This window comes from Prunus mume, linkage group LG1 (assembly GCF_029339155.1).
Source record: "Prunus mume cultivar Tortuosa linkage group LG1, ASM2933915v1, whole genome shotgun sequence".
Classification (NCBI taxonomy): Eukaryota; Viridiplantae; Streptophyta; class Magnoliopsida; order Rosales; family Rosaceae; genus Prunus; species Prunus mume.
In genome coordinates, this window is record NC_142698.1 from 26,751,684 (window position 1) to 26,771,709 (window position 20,026).

General features: G+C 36.4%; 3 protein-coding genes across 5 annotated transcripts; 2 read left to right on the forward strand and 1 right to left on the reverse strand.

The window, feature by feature from the left end:
- Nucleotides 1-639: 639 nt before the first annotated feature.
- On the forward strand, nucleotides 640-2,666 carry LOC103324567 (Cysteine proteinases superfamily protein). Its single transcript, XM_008226640.3, is given in 3 exon segments — nucleotides 640-777; nucleotides 1,833-2,414; nucleotides 2,416-2,666. Coding segments are annotated over 2 exon segments (678 nt in total). The 5' UTR covers nucleotides 640-777; nucleotides 1,833-1,856; the 3' UTR covers nucleotides 2,536-2,666.
- A 307-nt stretch (nucleotides 2,667-2,973) lies between these two features.
- ADT2 (arogenate dehydratase 2) lies at nucleotides 2,974-8,086 on the reverse strand. Of its 3 annotated transcripts, none has more exons than XM_089044160.1 (11): nucleotides 7,713-8,086; nucleotides 7,560-7,627; nucleotides 6,367-6,459; nucleotides 5,513-5,713; nucleotides 5,352-5,432; nucleotides 4,858-4,953; nucleotides 4,703-4,780; nucleotides 4,506-4,595; nucleotides 4,284-4,424; nucleotides 4,086-4,161; nucleotides 2,974-3,136 (listed from the first exon to the last, which is right to left on the reverse strand). In XM_089044160.1, exons 1-10 carry the CDS (start codon nucleotides 8,002-8,004, stop codon nucleotides 4,102-4,104), a joined length of 1,200 nt encoding a protein of 399 aa, XP_088900286.1. In that variant the 5' UTR covers nucleotides 8,005-8,086; the 3' UTR covers nucleotides 2,974-3,136; nucleotides 4,086-4,101. The 3 variants fall into 3 exon arrangements, with proteins under 3 accessions (XP_088900286.1, XP_008224846.1, XP_008224854.1); XM_008226624.3 differs by having other exon boundaries at nucleotides 2,974-3,343; XM_008226632.3 differs by having other exon boundaries at nucleotides 2,974-3,378; nucleotides 7,713-8,085.
- Nucleotides 8,087-15,041: 6,955 nt separating this feature from the next.
- Nucleotides 15,042-17,376, forward strand: LOC103324540 (dof zinc finger protein DOF2.1). Its single transcript, XM_008226614.2, has 2 exons — nucleotides 15,042-15,375; nucleotides 16,243-17,376. The coding sequence occupies exons 1-2, from the start codon at nucleotides 15,337-15,339 to the stop codon at nucleotides 17,161-17,163; spliced, it is 960 nt and encodes a 319-aa protein (XP_008224836.1). The 5' UTR covers nucleotides 15,042-15,336; the 3' UTR covers nucleotides 17,164-17,376.
- The last annotated feature ends 2,650 nt before the right edge of the window (nucleotides 17,377-20,026 follow it).

A 20,026-nucleotide genomic window follows, 5' to 3' on the forward strand; every position in this document is an offset into this window, starting at 1 on the left:
TTTGTAAAATAAGCAAGCGTTATATATATTCTCATTGTTGTTAGTGTCGATACCATCAATGTAAAGGGCATGTAAAGGAGGTGTAGTCTAGATATTTATGTGCACTTAGCGTGAGTTGTGCTAAACAGAGTGTTTCCTTTCTAACTTCTACTTTGAACTCTTTAATTATTCAATAAGTTTTTACGTTTCATTTGAAACCTTGATACTCCAAAACAAACATCATACACTTATTTTATCCGTTGTATAAACACAAAGGAGAATTGTAAAATGACTTTTATTTTTGTAAATCATTAATCCCATTTTACAATGTGAAAATAAAACTTTAAAAAAATAAAAAAAATTAGAAGTTGGTGCTCTTCTCTAAGCACTATGGCCAGTGGCTTGTTGACAACTTGGCATAGTGCTCCACTGTGAGTGTCATGGCCAATTAACCACAATTTAGGAGTCTAAGAACTATGGTAGCCCAAACTAGGTCCAACAATTATTTTTTGGTCGGAGATATATATAAGCAAGCGATTTGGACCTCATTGCAAGTCAAACTAAAATACAACACTACAATTGTAAAAATTGAAATTATAAGGACTGAAATGAAAAAGGGGTATAAAAAAATACGTGGGCCAAATGTAACGAAGATTAATAAAGCAACCCAATTTGTCTCTTGTAAATAAATAAAAACCCCATTTGTCTCTCAACTCTTGTGACGGTGTCCGTACAAAGATACAAGCGCGAAAGGGCTTCGTCTTCTCAATCTTAACCAAACGTCCTTGAAATCGCCCTGTAAGTTGCCCTACCTTCTCTCTTCTCAATCGTTTATAAATATGTTGCCTTGTTCTTTGCATCAAAATCGTCATCAAACCCTGAGATATAAAATCTCTGATCTTAATTATATTTAAGCAATTCAAGAAAAAGAAACAAGAACCCTTAGGTTGTTTAAGCCAAACTGATAGTGAGGTCCGGAATTTCTCTTTCTTTGGTTGGGATTTTATTTTGGAGCCAAATAACTTTTAGTGAAAATTGTACTCGATGGAATGGGAAACTGAGCTGGGTTTTGTTATTTGGGTGAATTTTTGGTGGTGGGTTGCGTTGATTTCTTATTGAAATGGTTATAGGGTTACCCCTTTTTCAGTTCTGGGGCACACGCTCACACAAGCAATTTTCTATTCTGCTATATTGTGCTCTAGATTTCTTCAACCTTTTTCCACCCCAGAGAGCCGAAAGAACTGTATATTAGTACGGGAGGTGGTATTGAGTTCAAGATTTGATATTCCGTTTAGCTGAACGCAAAAGGATGCATGTTATATTGGCGAAAGAGTGGTTGCATCCAGTTTGACTTGGCCATATCTGGTATTTGCACTAATGGGCGTAATGAGGATATGTTGGTATGTTTGATGGCATTCTTATGTGAATATTTTCGTTACTGTTGGTTGAATGCATTTCGTTCAAGAAGCTGAATTTGGGAAGATAATGTTTGTGATTTTGTCCTCCTTTTCATAAATTAAGTGTTTCAATTGGAAGATGAATGTTCCTGTGTATAGTGGCACCAAGGACGGTTGTTGTGATATAGGAGAGATCAAAATCTAAGGGGGCCAGGGCCACTCCAGGCCTAGGAGTGGCTCTGCCACTAGTTGTGAGGTTAGAGTTGATGAGGGCCACATTTAGAGCTTGCACAGGATGGTCCTGGTGTGAGCAACTGTCTGACTATCACATTATTGTTACTTCAATGGCCTATTTCTATCAATTTCTTACGTTTTTCATTATTATGTTTCTAAAGTATCGAATCCTTGCTTTCTATATGATTGCCTAACTCGGGTTTTTGAATTTTGTTTGATCAGGAGTACATAAACATTATCTACCAAATGGGAAAAACCAATCCCGATGAAAAGATTCTCAGCTACAATGATGTTGTACTCCGACGATCAGACTTGGATATCCTCAGTGGCCCATATTTTCTCAACGATCGAATCATTGAGTTCTATTTCAGTTATCTATCATCGTGTTCTGAGGAGATCCTGCTGGTTCCACCTTCGATTGCATTCTGTATAATGAATTACCCAGTTGGTCAAGGCCTAACGGAGTTCCTAGAACCTCTTCATTTGTCTGAGAAAAAACTGGTAATCTTTCCCGTCAACGACAATGATGATGTGAGTGAAGCTGGAGGTGGGTCTCACTGGAGCCTACTTGCATTTGAGATAAACGCTAACAAATTTTTTCATCATGATAGCAATAGGGGGATGAATAGTATCCACGCCAAACGACTTTACAACGCTGTTGTTAGCTTTATGAGTGTCTCCGGTTCTGCAACTAAGCCCGTTTATCAAGAGTGTAACTCTTCACCGCAGCAAATGAACGGTTATGATTGTGGCCTTTATGTGTTGGCCATTGCAAGGGTTATATGCAGCTGGTATGGAGAGAGAAGACAAAGATGGAGATAAAATGTGGTTCTCTGCTGTGCAGGAGCAGGTTACCCCAAATGTTGTTGCCAGAATGCGAAATGAGATCCTCGGGCAGATCAGAGATCTCATGCCCATTAAGTGAGGTTTTGGGAAGTCTTTAAACACAAAGTAGTTTATTAGATAGATCTGCTTGCTTGATACAAGACGATTGTAGAAATCCGTTTGGTTCCTTTATTTTTTTTGATATGAGATGCTTGTAGAATTCTTCTAGAACATGCCCACTTCCCTTCGTTCTTGGACCAGAAACATAAGCACACTGGCTAGTAGAAGCATTTGATGGCATTCTAGAGCTTCAGAAACTCCATATTTATAGTACTCTATGCAGATTTTCCTATAGTTTTTTGTGTTCTCTGAACATCTCTATGCTCCAACAAAAAGCTGAATTTTGCATGTTGACCAATTTTCTCTGCTCCTTGTAGGTGGCAGAATAGCATTGAATGAAGGATTTTAAACTGTATGTTTCAAATTTTCAAAAATAATCTAGACATTGAAACTAGAAATTTTAATAATGAACGTCATATTGATGATAATCAATATATAATAATTATTTAAACTTGGTAAACAAGTCCAATTTAAAATATACAAAAACACTTGACAAACAAGGGGCAGAAAATCAGAGAAGATGACAGCAACAAGAACGCCGGCGTGATGACTAAATTTTCTCAAGAATAGAGGGGGGAAACCTAATAATTAAATGAAAAAAGTTGAGAGAAGACACTACAAAATTGCACCCACGTGCAATGTCGCAGAGCATCTATTAACAATACATTATAAAACTTCTGTACTTGCAGGGGCGCACAACAGCAAAGAGTAAAGTGAGCTTCAGAAATATTTGTGATGTAATTTGGTCAATTTTATTCTTGAAATTTGACAATGATAGAAGACGAAAGCTGCTCAAGGAAAATCATCCACATTTCAAAGATACCTTCATAATCCATGCAACAGCAAGACCAATGATAAAAAGAAAAATAAAGTATCAGAAATCAAACGCTCACAGAAGAGAATTGAAACATCATAAAACATGCAAAAACATCTGCACCCTAAATTATGCTGTAAATTTTACATTATCACAACACTCTTAATATAGGTAATATTTTCTACATAATAAAGAAAATGATGGAAGGATCAAGTATAGAGAGTTGATATTAGGAAGAAAAAGATATACCTGTCACTTTCTTTTGCATACACTTTGTCATAACTATTTATAAGGAAACTACATCAAGCTACATCGAGGTTTAGGAAAATTACAGGAACGTTTTACTATTTCAAAAAATTACATATGCTTAGTGTATTGTATCAAGGGATCTTTGTGTAATTTGTTAAAATAGGTTTCTGAAATTTCAGTAAACCTCAAGAGAGCTCTGTGTAATTTACTCTTATTGGATTTAATTTTTTAAAAAGAGATAGTAGCCCTTTTTATAGGTGAGTAGAACCTTCCACTTCATTAAAAAGACCATTACTGAAATGGGAGGAAGTTTCTAATAATTGTAGGTCCCACCTTGAAATTATAAGTATGGACAAGAGAGAACTTGTAATTTTAATTTTGTTTTAATGGAACATATGTGACTTTGTGGTGCAACCAAACCTTGAAGGGCTCAAACTTATATGAAAGGATTCACAAGTTACTCTTACCACATTTGTCGGTCATTCATATCATGCTTCTATCCATCGGATAACTCCCTAGCACCCGCAAGAATGTGGCGAATTCCTGCGAAGGAAATTTAGCGTTGAGGAAAAATTTCAACTGAAGATACACACTACCCCCTCCAAAACCCACCCAAAATCACACACACACAACAAAACAAAAACCCAACAAAAAGACAAAAGAACCTTCAGATGCCTAAGGGCATTTTGTGCACTTTGATCAGCCATTGATGCTTCAAAATCCACATAAAAAAGATAGTCAAAGTATCTGCCATTATTATCATCAGACGCTCGCAGCGGTTGCTTCCGCAAGGGACGGCTTTCAATCTGGTTAACGAAACAAATTAAGAAATCAACAGTTGCACCAAGCAACTACAGGAAGCCTCATAAAAAAAATCCAGGACCAACCTTTGTCAGATTGATTTGACGCAAAGCAAAAACAGCAAGCGCCTTAAAAAGGACCCCAGGGCCTTCCTCTAGTGAGAAAACTATACTCGTCTATAAATTCAATAACCGTGTGATTAACAAAAAAATTAATTTATAAAAGGAGGTCTACCTACAGTAAACTGGATACCAATGTATTCAAAAACCAAAACAGGCTTAACCTTGAATGGCCTATCTGTGCCGGGAATAATAGGTTCTCTTGCAAGCATTAGAAACCGGGTCACATTGTCACAATCATCCTGTACATAGAAGCATATAAATTATCACTGGAGTGAAGTATGAATCATGACCAAACCAAATGTCCTTCGCGACAAACCTGAATATCCTGTGCAAGTATCGTCAGACCATAAATGTCTGCAGCTGCTGAGCTAGCAACAGCTCCTGTATCTTTTAGTTTGTGGAAAGCAACATGCTACAATTTATGGAGTACACAGTTAGCGACACCAATATAAAAGCCATGATAGTTACAATTAGGTGATAGTACTAGACAATTTAATTAAGAAGATTGTAGTTTTATCTGTAGCTTCAAATAATGCAACCTACTTCAACCATACTGGACCAGAAGGCCCCCTGAGCTGAGAGTAATTAAAGTTGTTCCACTTAAAATAGGCAGGCCCCATGCGATGACTGTATTGAAGTGGTTCCACTTAAATAGACACCCAATTATAGTTTTTGGAGGGAAAGATAGAGAAGAAAAACTCCGAACACAAACACAAACACTATGCACAAAGCCTGACTCATGAGGTAACTTGGTATCAGGACTTAATGGACTAGAAAATCAGCTGCCCAACTACCTGATCAAGGGCGTACCTTTGCTGCACCAGCAGTATCATCCACTGCTTCTCGGACCAATCCCAACTTGGTTAATGTGTGCTCACACTGAGAAAGAGCCTGAAATATGACTAGTTATTGGGGGGAATCATGAGAAAATACTAGATGGACAGAGAATCTAGGAGCACTGCTTTATATACCTGTGGATGGCTAAGAACCCTTTTCAGGTCTTCCACTTCAACACCATGATTAGCCAGTAAGCAATGCCGAACTGCAAGTTTCACTTCCCCTACTATATGCAACCTGTGCCTGAGTAAAAGGTCGTAGTTTCTGTGGATGCTTCCACCTAATGAATTCTCAATTGGTAAGACTGCTCTGTCCACAAGCCAGCGTTCAACAGCCTGCATTTGAGTTGAATGGGGAAAGAATAAAACATTTACAGTTAATCCCATATTTAAGAACATGATTTCCATTATTAGACAGTTTAGTAGTTTTCCTATTAGATATGAAACTGATAACCATACTCCTTGTGGCATCAAATATGCACAAGTCAAAAACACCACGAAGGGGAAGAAATATGGAGCGTACAATATTTTCCTAAAAACTCCTTCCCTACTTTAACATATTAAGGTAAATTTGTCCATCATTTTGATTGTACCAAAGACCCTTCTTCTATATACAAAAGGCTTCTAACTCCAAATTTTTGCATAATCAGAAGTTAGAGTAATTCCAAGGGAAGGAGAACTAAATTTCACCATTCCAAAATCATGCTATCAGTTACTTTACTTCTTACAAAATCAAGCCCCTAAAGGAAAAACCTTTCACATGCAGCCTGACTTAACAATGTCTAGTGGTTTAAAGTCCATGAAATCAAATGCAGTTTCCCTTAACAATTACTAACTGTGGAGCCTCATGATCATTTCATTTCCACATTCCATATGCATTGTAGGTGAATACTCATTAACAAATATTGAAAACCTAAAATGAAAGTTAGTTTCACAGTTTGATCCAACAATGAGAAAAATGATGATGAAAAAAATTAGTAAGTATTCACTTCAAAAGCGGTATCAAATTGTTCACAAGGCACTGCTTCGCAGTTTGGATATGCTTTCTCTGCAGCTGATTCACTATATGCTCCACGAACCCCCTGAAATTTCAACATTCAACCATTTATAAACAATTGAATTAATTTCATTCAATACCAATCCCGAACTTGAATAATTTGAGGGAAAATTAGCATTAACCAAATTCATCACACACATGCATATGAAAATGATCAATTGAAAACCTCAGTTGAAGACCCTCAAGTTCCAGAAAATAAAGTGATGACTCTGGTTGAGTATATTAACCATTTAGAACAGATTTGCAAAAGCCTTGTCTAAGGATATACTTCTCAGCTATTAGATCAAATCTAGAGAGCTAATATACACAACAGGTGAGACTTCAGCCGTCCTTATAAATGAGAAACAAGTCCTTATATAAGGACTGTCGTAGAGAATAGCATTACACAGGCACACACACATAATGATGCTTCCGTTTGAAACTGTGAATCAAAAATTGTATCATTCAGAGCCATAATTCAACTTTATCAAAAATCACAATTGTTGCAAAATTGCATGGTAAGAAAACTAGAATGTTTGTCCAACGCCATTATTGGACTGCATACTCTCTTTATAGTTGCCGTGCATGCAATAATTTAAGTCAAATCAGATACCAATTAACATTTGATGTTTTCCTATCTATTTGAAAGCAACAAAAAATTTATCAAACTACAAATATTATTCACATTCCAGATAGGGGAGCTCCTAATCTTCAATTATCATAAAACTGGCACGCATGATGGATACAAAAAGAATGTTCAATGAAGGGTTGGTTTCTAATAAAACCAACTCAATAAAAAGTTAGTGAGAGGTATAAAGTCAAGCTACTGTTACACCAGGTGCACTTCGAACATAATCAATACATACACATCAAAGATATGTACAATATATGCATATACAGTCATCATATTCTACTCATCTATTAATATTGAAATCCATGCTTGTTAATTAAAAAGAAAACCCTTTATCAGAAATTGAATGTTTGTTGATCAATTAAAATTCCTCCTAACACACACATATAAGTAACTAACTATAAAAAAATTAAAAAAGGTAGCTACTTTCAGTCATAACAGTGGAAATGTTTCAATTGAGTGCTAGCTACTTGGCTTAGCTACTTATAAACTCAGATTTTTTTTTTTTTCTTTACCTGATATGCAACACGAAGGCGGGGGCCATCAGAGACCGAATTGGAAAGATGGGTCGATGACAAAGGTCCTGAAGCAAGAAAGACACGAAATCGAAAATGACACCCGATTTGTTACAGAGCAATCACAACAATGACAAGGGCGAAAAATGGTACTTGGGAGAGTATGCAAGTCTTTCGATACGACGTCGTAGGGGAAGTCCTCCAAGGCGCTGCTGTCCAATTCGAGAGCACCTCCAACCAGGTGGTTGTGGCCGTGGCCGCCGTTTCTGCTGCGATCGTTGTCGTCTGAGCGAAGAGAGGCCGGAGCCAGGGCGATGCGACAGCGTTTGAACCGAGGGTCGAAGTTTAAGGCTGTTTTGGGAAAGTGATCGGACTGCGAGGGTTTCGATACGAAGTTCAGTGGGAAAGGGGTTGTTGCGGATCGTGCAACAGAAGACGCCGCCATGGCGGGTTGAGAAAAGTTCAAGACGGCGCCTGAGATATTTTCCGAGACGCCCAAAAGATTATAAAATGTTTTGCTTATTCACTTTTAATTTTATTTAATTTTTTCCATTTAAAAATGGAAATTAGATTGGATTGTAAGAAACGTGAACTCAGGCCTCAACAAAACTCAAAAACCTTCCCCAGCCGCCAGCCCAAGTATCTTAGGGTCCCAAATTTTGATTGAGCCCATGAAAATGAAGCCCAAATTACAAAAAAATAATACAGCATGTATTTATAAAAAAACCGATATTTAAACGAGTCAACTTTTTGGGTGTGTTTATAAATAAGTACAACATTTTGGGGGTAAACTCCGCACCGATCGAGTGAATAGTACCATTCCGCTAACATTCAACTTGCAGGAACTAGCCAGTATTTGCGCTAGACTAAACCCCTTTGGTCGCTTGGTGAAATTTTTCAATATTTATACTTTTAGCTTTTTTTGTTTTTTCAAAGTCAAACGAGAGTTCATTAATCTCAACAAAACAAACAATAATGTTGATGTTTAGAAGTGTGGCCTTGTTAAAAACCTTCTCGAATAAAATAATGATATTTAACTATAAGAGTCGCAAAAGAGTCGAAAGCAAATCCACATTTTAATTAAAAGGAAAGCTTCTTTGCCAACATATTTTGGAAAGTATCTGCCCTTGAACATTCATGCTATCAAAGAGTTAGACAACCCTATAATTCGCCAACCCTGTTTACAAAGTAGAGCCTAAAAATCTCACAAACTTGTTGAAGCCAATAATCACTAAAATTTATGTTGGTATATTGATTTCCATAATTTCCAATGAATTCTCTTCTCCTCATGTTTTGACCACCAACATCCTGCAGTGACATTTTGAATCTTATAACATATGCTAACTAGCAATGAAAACACAATTAAAGATATGACATGATTGCATGATACATACCTTTCTTTAAAACTTCTTTACCCGCCGTAGACATCAACATGATTTCCCACCACGGATTATGTTCAACACACGAATTTTTTATGTCTCGAAACATCTTTTGTTTATCCGTTCTAGCATTAGTAGGGAGACCCAAATAATATTCATGGCATATGACAATAGTAACTCCCAACATGTCTCAAATGTGTTCTTGACGTCTTCTTGATTTGAGGGACTAGAACAAAGAGGCGACTTCTTCAAATTACTGTTTTTGCATGAAGCAACTTTATAGACTCCAAAAAGTCCATTGAAATTTGTTGTCTCTACAAACACAGCTTCATAATATTTTTAGAATTCACATGTATGATATCGTTGAAGGCTTATGTATTAGTTTCTTCCGATATCTCATATACAAAAATATTTTATTTTATAAATATTCATTTTATGTCCATACATAAATATAAATATTCAAATTAATAGTATCATGGAAATGAAACAATGGTGCAAATCCTTCCTTACCCTTGCCGGTAAATATAACGTTTTTTCATTGTTATTCAATGTCATATAACAAGATGTGTGCTGCAAGTGCACATTGTGTGGGTGGTTTGTCACAAAAGTGGTGTGTGATGAGAAAGGATTCCAACCAAAATGAGATGGATTCTAACATCTTTTTTTTTGTCGCAGAAGTCAACTTAGTGTTTAACAATATTAAAAAAATTTAATTACTAAAAACCCTGTTAAATCTGACATTAAATCAAGTATGGCTTTGGTTTAATTGGAATTAAATATTATTATGTGATCTTGCATAATGGAAGCAGCGGCTTGTGGCTTCCTGGTTGGTGATGTGTCAAGATGAGAAAGCAAGGGCCCTTAATTAGTTGTTAATCTTGAGGATGACACATGGCCACTTGGCCTTGTTTTAGCATAAAAATAATGCCGACAAGGTATATTTATTAGTCAAATCGTGGATTAAAATAGTAATGAAATCTTGGTTGTTCTTCAAACGGGGAATGTTTTGTAGAAAAAACTGTTCCTTAAACGTGTTTTGGCATGTCAAAACGATGGAATATATCCGCCTCACTTTCATTTTAGTATATTGTTTTTCATTGATTTAGGCTTTCACATTCTGTATGAAGTCGTCTAAAGAACTATATTCAATCAGGGCCAAAGTTCTTTAAACTCTGATAGACAATTTTAATACTCAAAATCTTTCTAAACAAAAATATAATCTACAATAAGTTTTGGAGATTTGTATTGTATCGATTTTCATTAGCTTTTGTTTTTCGGGGGCTTTTGAAAATCAGAAACCCTACACGGTAGAGCCACTTGCACTACTCCATGGCTGCCCCAGTTTTCTATTGGAAAAACAAAAAAAACTCTTATGACCTAATAAAAACTTATTACATTATATATTTTGCGTTTGAATCCCATTTTTTGCATAATTTTTAAAGTTAATTATTTATGATAATAATCAAAGAAAATCTCAAAGATTAAGTTCGAAATATGAGAAATTCAGTTTTGTTGTTTTTGTTTTTGTTTTTGTTTGTTTTTATGTGATAGAGGGAGTGGACCTTGAGCCTCTCAAGCAAACATTGCATGAAATGTATGAACAAAATAAAATGTATACGTTACCAAAGCTCTCGTCATAAGTTAAATACAATTTGGACCGTAGTCGCTAAGCATGTTTCATAACTGACCCATGCCCACACTTGGCGACAAAACCCAATCCGTTACCAAACACCCACTCTCATGATCTCATCCCATCCGGCCCATGATGACGTGTACCTGTTCCCTTCTCGTGCTCCGCGTGACTCTCCCATCATTATTCCCACGTGCCCAATAACCAACTAACCTCATCTCTATTATAAAAATAGAATATTGTAGGGTAGGGTAAGCCATTAGGCTAATGCAGGGAACTTTCAAATTGGGAAATAACGAAGCTGTATGGAAAGAAGTTATTTTCATTGAGTTGTTTCCTAATCATTTATAAATTATAGTATATGAATTAGAATTGTTTGTACGGATTTTAAGTGAATTTTAATATGGAATTCATATATTTTTCTCATTCGTTATGTGTTAGAAAACACCAGGGAGTCAACTTGATAGAAAAAGAAAAACACTAGGAAGTCGACAATTATAATCATTCACATTCTTTTCATAGGGAGATTCTCCCGTAAATATTTTGTGTTAAGAATTAGTTACATATTTCTTATCTTGGTTGTTAGATTACATTCATAATATATTTGTAGTCTCTTAAAGTAATTTATCATTTATAAATATCCATTACTGTGTATAAATAAATATGCTATTAAAGAAAATATAAATAATAAAAATATTCAAATTAAAAAATACCAAAAATAATAAAATAATTGAGGAGAATTATCCTTTGCTTGACAAGAGAGGACAAGGGTGGGGTCCACCGGTAAAGCCCACTAAGGCGGCCCAGTAGGACTTGACAGGTGAGGGTGTAGGGACTGTTTGTGGTGCTGCGGTGTACTTTCCTCGTAAACTGAAATATTCGTCTCGTAGCCGCATCGGTGGTGCCACGTGTCCGAGCAAGAGGGACAGGGGCATTATCCGGTGGAGCCCGCACTACACCGACCATATCACTCACAGCTGTCCCTACGTGTTTCTTTGCTTCTCCAAGTCGGCTCCTCCTATTCCCGCTTCTGGAATTTCCAACGACCAGCCTCAACTTTGTTCACACTTCAACTTCAACTTCAATTCTTTTTTCTTTTTCTTTTTTTAATTTCTGTTTTTTTTTTAATGTGAGTTTTTCTGTTTCTTTTCTTTATAAACAAATATACATTTAAACTTGAAATCCTTAGCCCCCAAAAAAAAAAAAGTTGCATATTTTTTATGTATAATCTTCATAAATAAATAAATAACAAAAACAAATTAGGAAAAACTAGGAAAGTACAATGCTTCTCTATTCGTTATATGGCAAGCCACATTCATTGTAGAATTGCTTTGTAAGAAACATAAGAAAATGCGTGCTACCCAATTGAGAAATTCAATAGTGAAATTCGATACGAGCAAAAATAATGATTCTCTAAAATATCTTAAAATTCTGTCCATAAAAAATGTGTGAAAAATCACGTTCAATGAACCAAGTTAATCAATTACATAAAGCAATGACTTCAGCAGTGAGAATATTATTAGGAATAATTGTAAAACTTGTTGTTTTAATCATAGTCAGATCAAAGAACCGAATCATCAAATTAATAAATTTGCTTTATTTATAACAAATCACAAAGAAAATTTCCTAGAAACCACGTTAAATTAAAGCACACATTCACATCACGCTCATAGAGTTTGATGGTTCAAAGATGCATACATTTGACCATCAAAGTCTATGGGTGGTGTGATGTGAATGTGTGATATTAAGTTATAAACCCAACCCCCAAAGTCCAGATTCTTTTCTTCATAGAAGATGCATACGCTGTCACTATTCACTATCACTATCATATATATGTCCCTGCCTGGCACAGTTTCCCATCCCACTTTACCTCTTTTTCTCATTTTTGCACCCCCAGTATTTTCTTTGACCGATCCGTTTGACCAGTCAACTCACTTGACTGATCAATCCCGATGCTTTCATCCCCATCTGGCCCCACATCTCATCCCTGGCCCACCACCACAATGTTTTGTAATTGCACCCCAAGGTTCCTATGCTTGCTTGTGAATTGCATTATTCAACTATTTTCATCATCAAAATTTCTTGTTTAGAATGTTTATTTTTTATACAAGTGTTATTAGAGAGAGGGGAATTTGAATCCATTAACAAGAGAAATCATAATTCGAACGCAAGGTCTCGGATATATTGTAACTGCTCTTACATACGTTTCTTCTTGAAATGGGTTCTTGGAGACGAAGCCAAAACTTCATATTCTTAGGATCCAAAGGATGCGATATGATGGTGGTCTCAATCATTGTTTGTTTATTATTTTCTTGGTTTCTGACAGGTGATAACATGCAAAATACTTGAAAAATCTTGGTTGGTACATTGTGTTTCCCGCTAGCTACTCCAAGAATCTTGGTCCGAATATGGCAAATTTGAACACATGTAAAGATGGATGAATATCAACCGTTGGATCATCACTTGATTGGCTGATCTATCGACCATCATTAGTGGGTTGCATGTGGATAACAAAAGAATGATGTGTTAATTTGATTATTATAACAAATAAGCCAATTAGTGAGCTAATAATTCTCATTAAGGAATGATAGCTCTAGATAAAACTTTAATGACAGAGCAAGAAAGCTGCCGTGTGTTCAAGTGTGAATGATTAAGATCAAGACCTTAGAACCGACAAAAACCATTTCATTTTCTAAGTGACATATCCAAACATGCCCTAGTCTTGTTTAAGATTTTGTTTTTGTTTTTTTTTTTGGGTTTTATAATGATCCAATTAAAAAAACACATTGATCAGAGTCTTGGCATTGCTTTCAAGAAAACAGGCAAGGTTTCTCTTTACTGGGAAATGGAAAGAAAACTCAAATTGTGCTTTATGATGAGCATGCATGTCATTGTTAGTGGGTGATTATATTCTAAGCACAAGTCCACACAAATCTAAGAGGTGATATTTTGCAGAGAAAACGAACCTTCATCAAGACAAGGAAATGGTAATTACATATAGTTTAATTTTTTTGGGCAGAGCAGAAAAGAGAAGATTTGGTTGAAGCATTGAGCTGATATATGATATGATCTGGGCTCGATATTGCACTTTTGCAGGTTGTAGTTAATTTAAGGTGTCCAAGGTGCATGGTACAAGACAATTGTTATCTTATTAGACAATTTTATATGTTATATTTTAAGATTTATTAGTCTGGATCATTGATTAGGTTGATATGATTAACCGATTTTTCATGACATAACAATCGACATCTCCTTTAGATTGGATAACTTGAGAGTGTTGATAAGACTACATTTGCCAAAAAAAGAGCAACATATAATATACACATTGTCTTCTCATATTATAACATATGAATTAGTTAAATAACACCACGTTATGGTCACCAAGAAAAAAAAAATCCAACAGAAATCAATTTCCTTTCCCTTCTTCCTTAAGATTCCAGTCAATGCACATAATGACATTAGCTGTATCCTGTCTATGAACTCAATGAATCTATAGATTGTTGTAAAACTAGATTGCACTCACATTAAGGTAGACTCCCTCATTGGCTTACAATTAGACCTAAGAAAAACAAGTATATTTCGAGTACATAATGAATGAAGTAGACGTACATGTGCTACCCAGCCGTAAAACCAGTACAGAGTGGTACAAAATAATGGTAGTTGGCATGCTTTTAGGTTTGATTAGGACTGGTCACAAAATGTTCTCTCAATCTTCTCAATATTAGATGGACCACAACCTAAGCTAAGCTATTCTCTAAACAAAAAGAAAAAGAAAAAGAGAAAGAAAAATCAAGATCCTCTCTCTCTCTCTCTCTCTCTGTCTCTCTCTCTCATACACACACACACACACAATCAGCTGCAGTTGCCTGTCCCAGCCATCATCATACAGTCCACATCATAAGAACCTTCAACCAGACAATCACAGTAACAACAACAACAACAAAACAACAAGACAAACTATTGCATAGAAATGAAAATAATCAAATAAAAAACATGTTTTCGTTCTGTGGGGCCCCGCCATCCACCACTAGAATCCAAAAACACCTACCTCCTCCTTTCTTCTCTTCTCGTCTCTTATTAAGGTTAGACCAAATCACTGTTTTATTTTGTATTTAAAATTTTGTTTAATCATTTTTTGTTCTTCTTTATGTTTTTGGAACACGAGGATTGTGCTGCAGTCTGTCTGCATAAAAGGGTTTTTAGGTGAGGAATTGGGTTGAGCGGTGGGAGTGAGAGGGAGAGAGGTGAGGTGTGGTTAATTAGAAGTAGAAGTGGTGGTGGTGATGGTGGTGTGGTGGTGGTGGTGGGGACCACACTAATGTGGGGTTGTGGGGCCCACAAATAGTTGAATCCACGCGAGAGTGGGACCCCACACATAAGAATGGGGCTAGTAGAGGGAGGTGGTGGGGACTGGCTGATGTTGCTGCTGGTTGGCTCTCTCTCTCATTATATATGAAACCGTTGCAGAGAACAGAGATATGAAGAAGAGACTCGAATTTTCTCAACACACACACTTTCTCTGCGTGCAAGCTAGCTCATCTAAATCCCTCATCGATCAAAACCCATCATCATCATTACCCCATCTCTCTTTCTCTCTCTCTCTGTGTTGTGTTTTTGGGCTTGCTTTGCTTTATATACCTCACTGTGCATGTGACATACTCTGCCTATACCCAAAACTCCCTCTTTACTCTTCATATCCTCTCTCTCTCTCTCTCATACACAGACTAAACATTTCTTTCAAATTAAGGAGACGTGTTTGATTGATTGCATGAACTATATGGATCCTTCAAGTGGACAACAACACCAGGTAGGAATCAATAAGAACTGGGCAAATTTTATTTTTCTTTTGTCTCTTTTATTTTAGTTTTTGTTTCCGTGTTTTGTATTTTCAATAATATTAGCATGGTCCATAAATTCTTCATAAAATTTTAATCTACCTTATTACCAGTTGGTAGCTGATTCTTTGTTCTTGGGTCCCAATTCTTCAAGAAGAAGAAGAAAAATATTGACTTGAATTGAAGCATAGAGTACTCACTTTCCATAAGAAGAATTCATCTCTGAGTTGTGTTTTTTGTTATTTATGCATATATGATGGTTTTTCTTTTTCTTCGTCTTCTTCTTCTTCTTCTTTTGTCCTTGAGTGGGTGCAAATTACAATAACGCGTTTTCTATTCTAAGAAAATTATTAAATTCATGGGGTTTTGTTTCTGTTTTCTACAGCCCATTTTCTTGGCACTCAATTTTCACACTTGCCAGAAGAACGAATTTATTTCTTTTTAGTTATGGGGTCTAATTTTCCAAAAAAATAATAATCCCTTGCTTCTTCTCTAATTTACTCTTCGGTTTTTTATATATATAAAATCCCCCTCTCGTGTCAAGAAAACTTCAAAAACAAGCAAACATGAAATCATTTTGCTATCATCTTACTTTGAACCTAAACTAGAATTCACTTGGGTTCATATTTTTAATGTGTGATCTAGATTCGCAGTCTAAAACCGTTACGGCTCATTATAAAAAAGCTGTCGAGATACATGTGTGATTGTAATTAGTAACATATGTAACTTAAAAGCTAAGATTAGAATATATCCAGCACTACTATTCCATTTCTTGACATACCTAGATTTTTGTCTGATTTTGTGTTTCTAATATTTTCAACTTTTGTTGACCAATTCAGGAAATGTCAGCTCATTCACTGGACATGCTGGTCTGCTCAAAAACCCAACAGCAGCAGCAGCAGCAGCAAGACAGGAAGCCAAGGCCTCAACCAGAGCAGGCTCTCAAGTGCCCAAGATGTGACTCCACAAACACCAAGTTCTGCTACTACAACAACTACAGCCTCTCTCAGCCAAGGTACTTCTGCAAGGCCTGCAGGAGGTACTGGACCAAGGGGGGTACTCTGAGAAATGTTCCAGTGGGTGGTGGGTGCAGGAAGAACAAGAGATCCTCCTCCTCATCAAAGAGATCACAAGACCAACAACCCCTCACACCCAATTCCAATAACCCTCTCCCTTCCCTTGGATATGACTCAAATGACCTCACCCTTGCATTTGCTAGGCTCCAAAGACAGTCATGTGGGCAGTTGGGTTTTGATGACCAAGAACACCTTTCTATTTTGGGAAACCCCAACAACACCACTTCCCATGGTGATCATTCTATTCTTGGAAACCATGGCCTTAACATGAACACTACTTCAGCTGCTGCAGCACCTGGGTTTCTTGATGCACTCAGGACTGGGTTTCTTGAAACCCATAATGGTAATTTCCAGAACATGTATTATGGGTTTGGAAATGGGAGCAACAGCAGCAGTTTGGGTGAGGTTGAAAATGGGGTATGTGGAGAAATGGGGCTCCACACATTTGAGGAAATGACCAACTCAACCACCACAGCAGTCACAGTGACAACAATGAAGCAAGAGCTTTGCAATGCAAGAGATCCTCAAAGTGAGAGCAACAGGGTTTTGTGGGGCTTCCCATGGCAGCTCAATGGAGATGCAAACAATAATATGGTTAGTAATGAGTGTGATTCAGGAAGAGTAGAGAGCTGGAATGGTCTTGCTCCATCTTGGCATGGGCTTCTCCACAGTCCCCTAGTGTAAAACCCTTAATGAATTCAGCAGTGTTTAGTGTGATGATCAGCAAGAAAAACAAAAGCTAAGAAAGCATAGGTTTTTAATAGGTTTTTTTCTTTCTTTCTTCTTCTTCTTTAATTTGTTCACTTATCAGACTTAAAATGTCAGTTTTAGTGCTTTTAAGTTTTGCATTAAGATGTTATATCAAATGGATATGATTCACTTGAATCATCATCATCATCTCCATTTTCATTTTACTTAGTTTTGGTTTCCTTTTTTATTGGTTGATAAAACTAATGAAATCCCCAAGATTTGTTTGCTAACCAAATCAAGAAACTTGCAGAGGCCAAAGAATCATATGTACATTTCCATATACAAAAAAGAAAAAGATTGACAGAGAGAAGAGAGAGAGAGTGAGAGTGATGTTTCATGGTTTGTGCAGTCTGAACTCTCTGACTGTTTGAAAAGCAAAGTTGTTGGACAGAGAGAGAGGGCTTTGGATTTCGAATGAGTGGTATTTTCAACATATTCGGCTATGATTACATCTTATTTTCAGGTTGATATTCTTGGAATATTTTAATTGGGATTATTAAATTACGTAGGAATAATTATATATTTGATAGGGTTCTCTTCTCTCCTCCCCAAGCATAAAAATTTCAGTGAAGCATGACTCCATGAGGCACCAATTTCCTGGTGGATTTCATTCTGTTAGTATTATTAGCAGACCAAATCCAAGTTAGGATTTGGGCGTGAGATAATAGTCAGCAGAATCAGCAGCTTCTGTTTGAAAATCTCTGTTTAGGGCAGCTGTACCTGGTTTACATATTTTATTACTGGTCTGCCAAATTGACTGCCATTTGAATTTGAGTGGGACGACAAGATTTTCAGAATAGAAAATGAAAACATGCAAATTCCAACTTCAGAATTTTTTATATGATATGGTATGTTTGGTTTGGATGACATTTTCATGTCATACTGAAGATGACAGTGCTCATTAACGACAAAGGGTCGTTATTCACTCACCAAACATGCCCTACAAAATTTGTCCAATTTGCATAATTATATGATATCAGGCTCTCCTCCAGCTGTTATATTAATTGGTACGGCATGGTATTAGTCAAGATAACGAAATCTCCTGGTACTACCAAATAAATAAAATCACCTAAATATCCTTGCTTTTCTAAAGTGAAAATCTTCTCCCCCCAACAAAATTTAAATTTTATACCAATTTTCAACTCAAATGGTATGGATCATTTTAGTCACGCTTCAAAAGAGATGTTTTTAGTTTTTTCAGAAGTTTTCATCATAGCGATATTTCTCTTCTCAATGGTAGAAGTGGTCACATGTTCAGAGTTTTCAACAAAAGTTTTAACTGTTGCTCATCAAAACAATAATATATATATATATATTTAAAAATTCCAAAAACTAAGAACTATAGCTGTTAAGATAAACGTTGCCTTGGTGACCATCCCTGTTAAGAGTTGCATTGTAAGTAGCATCTCATGCATACCTATATGAAATGGTAGTTTAGATTGTAGGGTAAATGGCATTGATGATCAGGTTCAATGCTGTTTTATGTTATTAGATGTACTAATTTTGATATAAAACAATTAAGCCAGGGTAGTTGATTTTTACATTAGTATTTAATATAAATGTGTATATATATAGTCCTAATGTGTGCATTAATTATATATTTTAATAAGCTTGTATACATGCAGACATGGACTTAGTTAAGTTGATTAGAACGGATGTGCTTCATACTACGCACCGAGTTCCAATCCCTTGTATAAAAAATAAAAAAATTTAAGCTTGTATATATGTTGGTCTACCTCGACTCCATAACTGGGCTGTTTGGATCGGGTTCACATAAGAGGCTTCAGAGCCGAAGAGAGGGGCCTTTTATAGGCAAAAGAAATGGGGCTTCCACTTGTAAGCTTCCATATCAGGCTTGGGCTTGGCCCAAGTTGGGCTAACTATAGAAACAGAGCAGATTGTGAATAGGATAGAGAAAACAAAGGAGGTGAGTGAGTGCTGTGCCAAATACATAAGGTACAAGAATTCTATAGTGAGGGGGTTATACATGATCCATTACTAGTGGAGTGGAAAGAACAAGAGCTTGACCAATGAATAGAACCACCCGCCTTGTTAAACCCATGTCCATATTATCATGACTGCTAAACCAGTTAGTAGAGTGTGTATTTAGTTAGTCAACAAGGAGGTTAAACAACATATTAGGATAAGCTTCCACTGTCAGCATGGTTATGCAACATCACCGTAAACAACTTGTATGCGAGTAAGGGAGTTGTTATTGACACTCTAGAAAAGTCATTCTTGTGCGTTTATACATGAGATGACGCTTTTAAAGTGCCAATAACAGCGAGTAATACTTTTCAAATAAGAAACCATCTCATGTTGAGAGTCACTCGTTCCTCATGAGCATTTGTCAGTTGGGCATAGAAGAAATTGCTTGGGATTTGAAATTTGTTAATAGATTTGCAGGCAAGGTTGAAGGTATCGATATGGTATTGGTAAAATGGACCATAATCTTGAGAGAAAATTACATACTTGTTTAGAGAATTCAAGCGATGAGAAAGCTCTAAAAGCTAAACACTTTATGAGGTAGAAGAAGCACCAGTATATAAACCAGCGAAGGGGCTCGTTCCGCAGTGACATAACAAACCAAAATTTTGATACTAGATCATGCAGGCAGAAACTTCACGTCCCTAAACATTGCAAACTACTAAAAGATTTGATACTGCACCTACATAGAAGCTGGGCCAAAAACCACTGCACACAGTCGACGCATAAACAAGCATTGACAGATGAAAAGGCCAAGTAAAAAATGAGCACGGGAGTGATCGAGAAAACATAAGCAGAGAAAAGGAACATA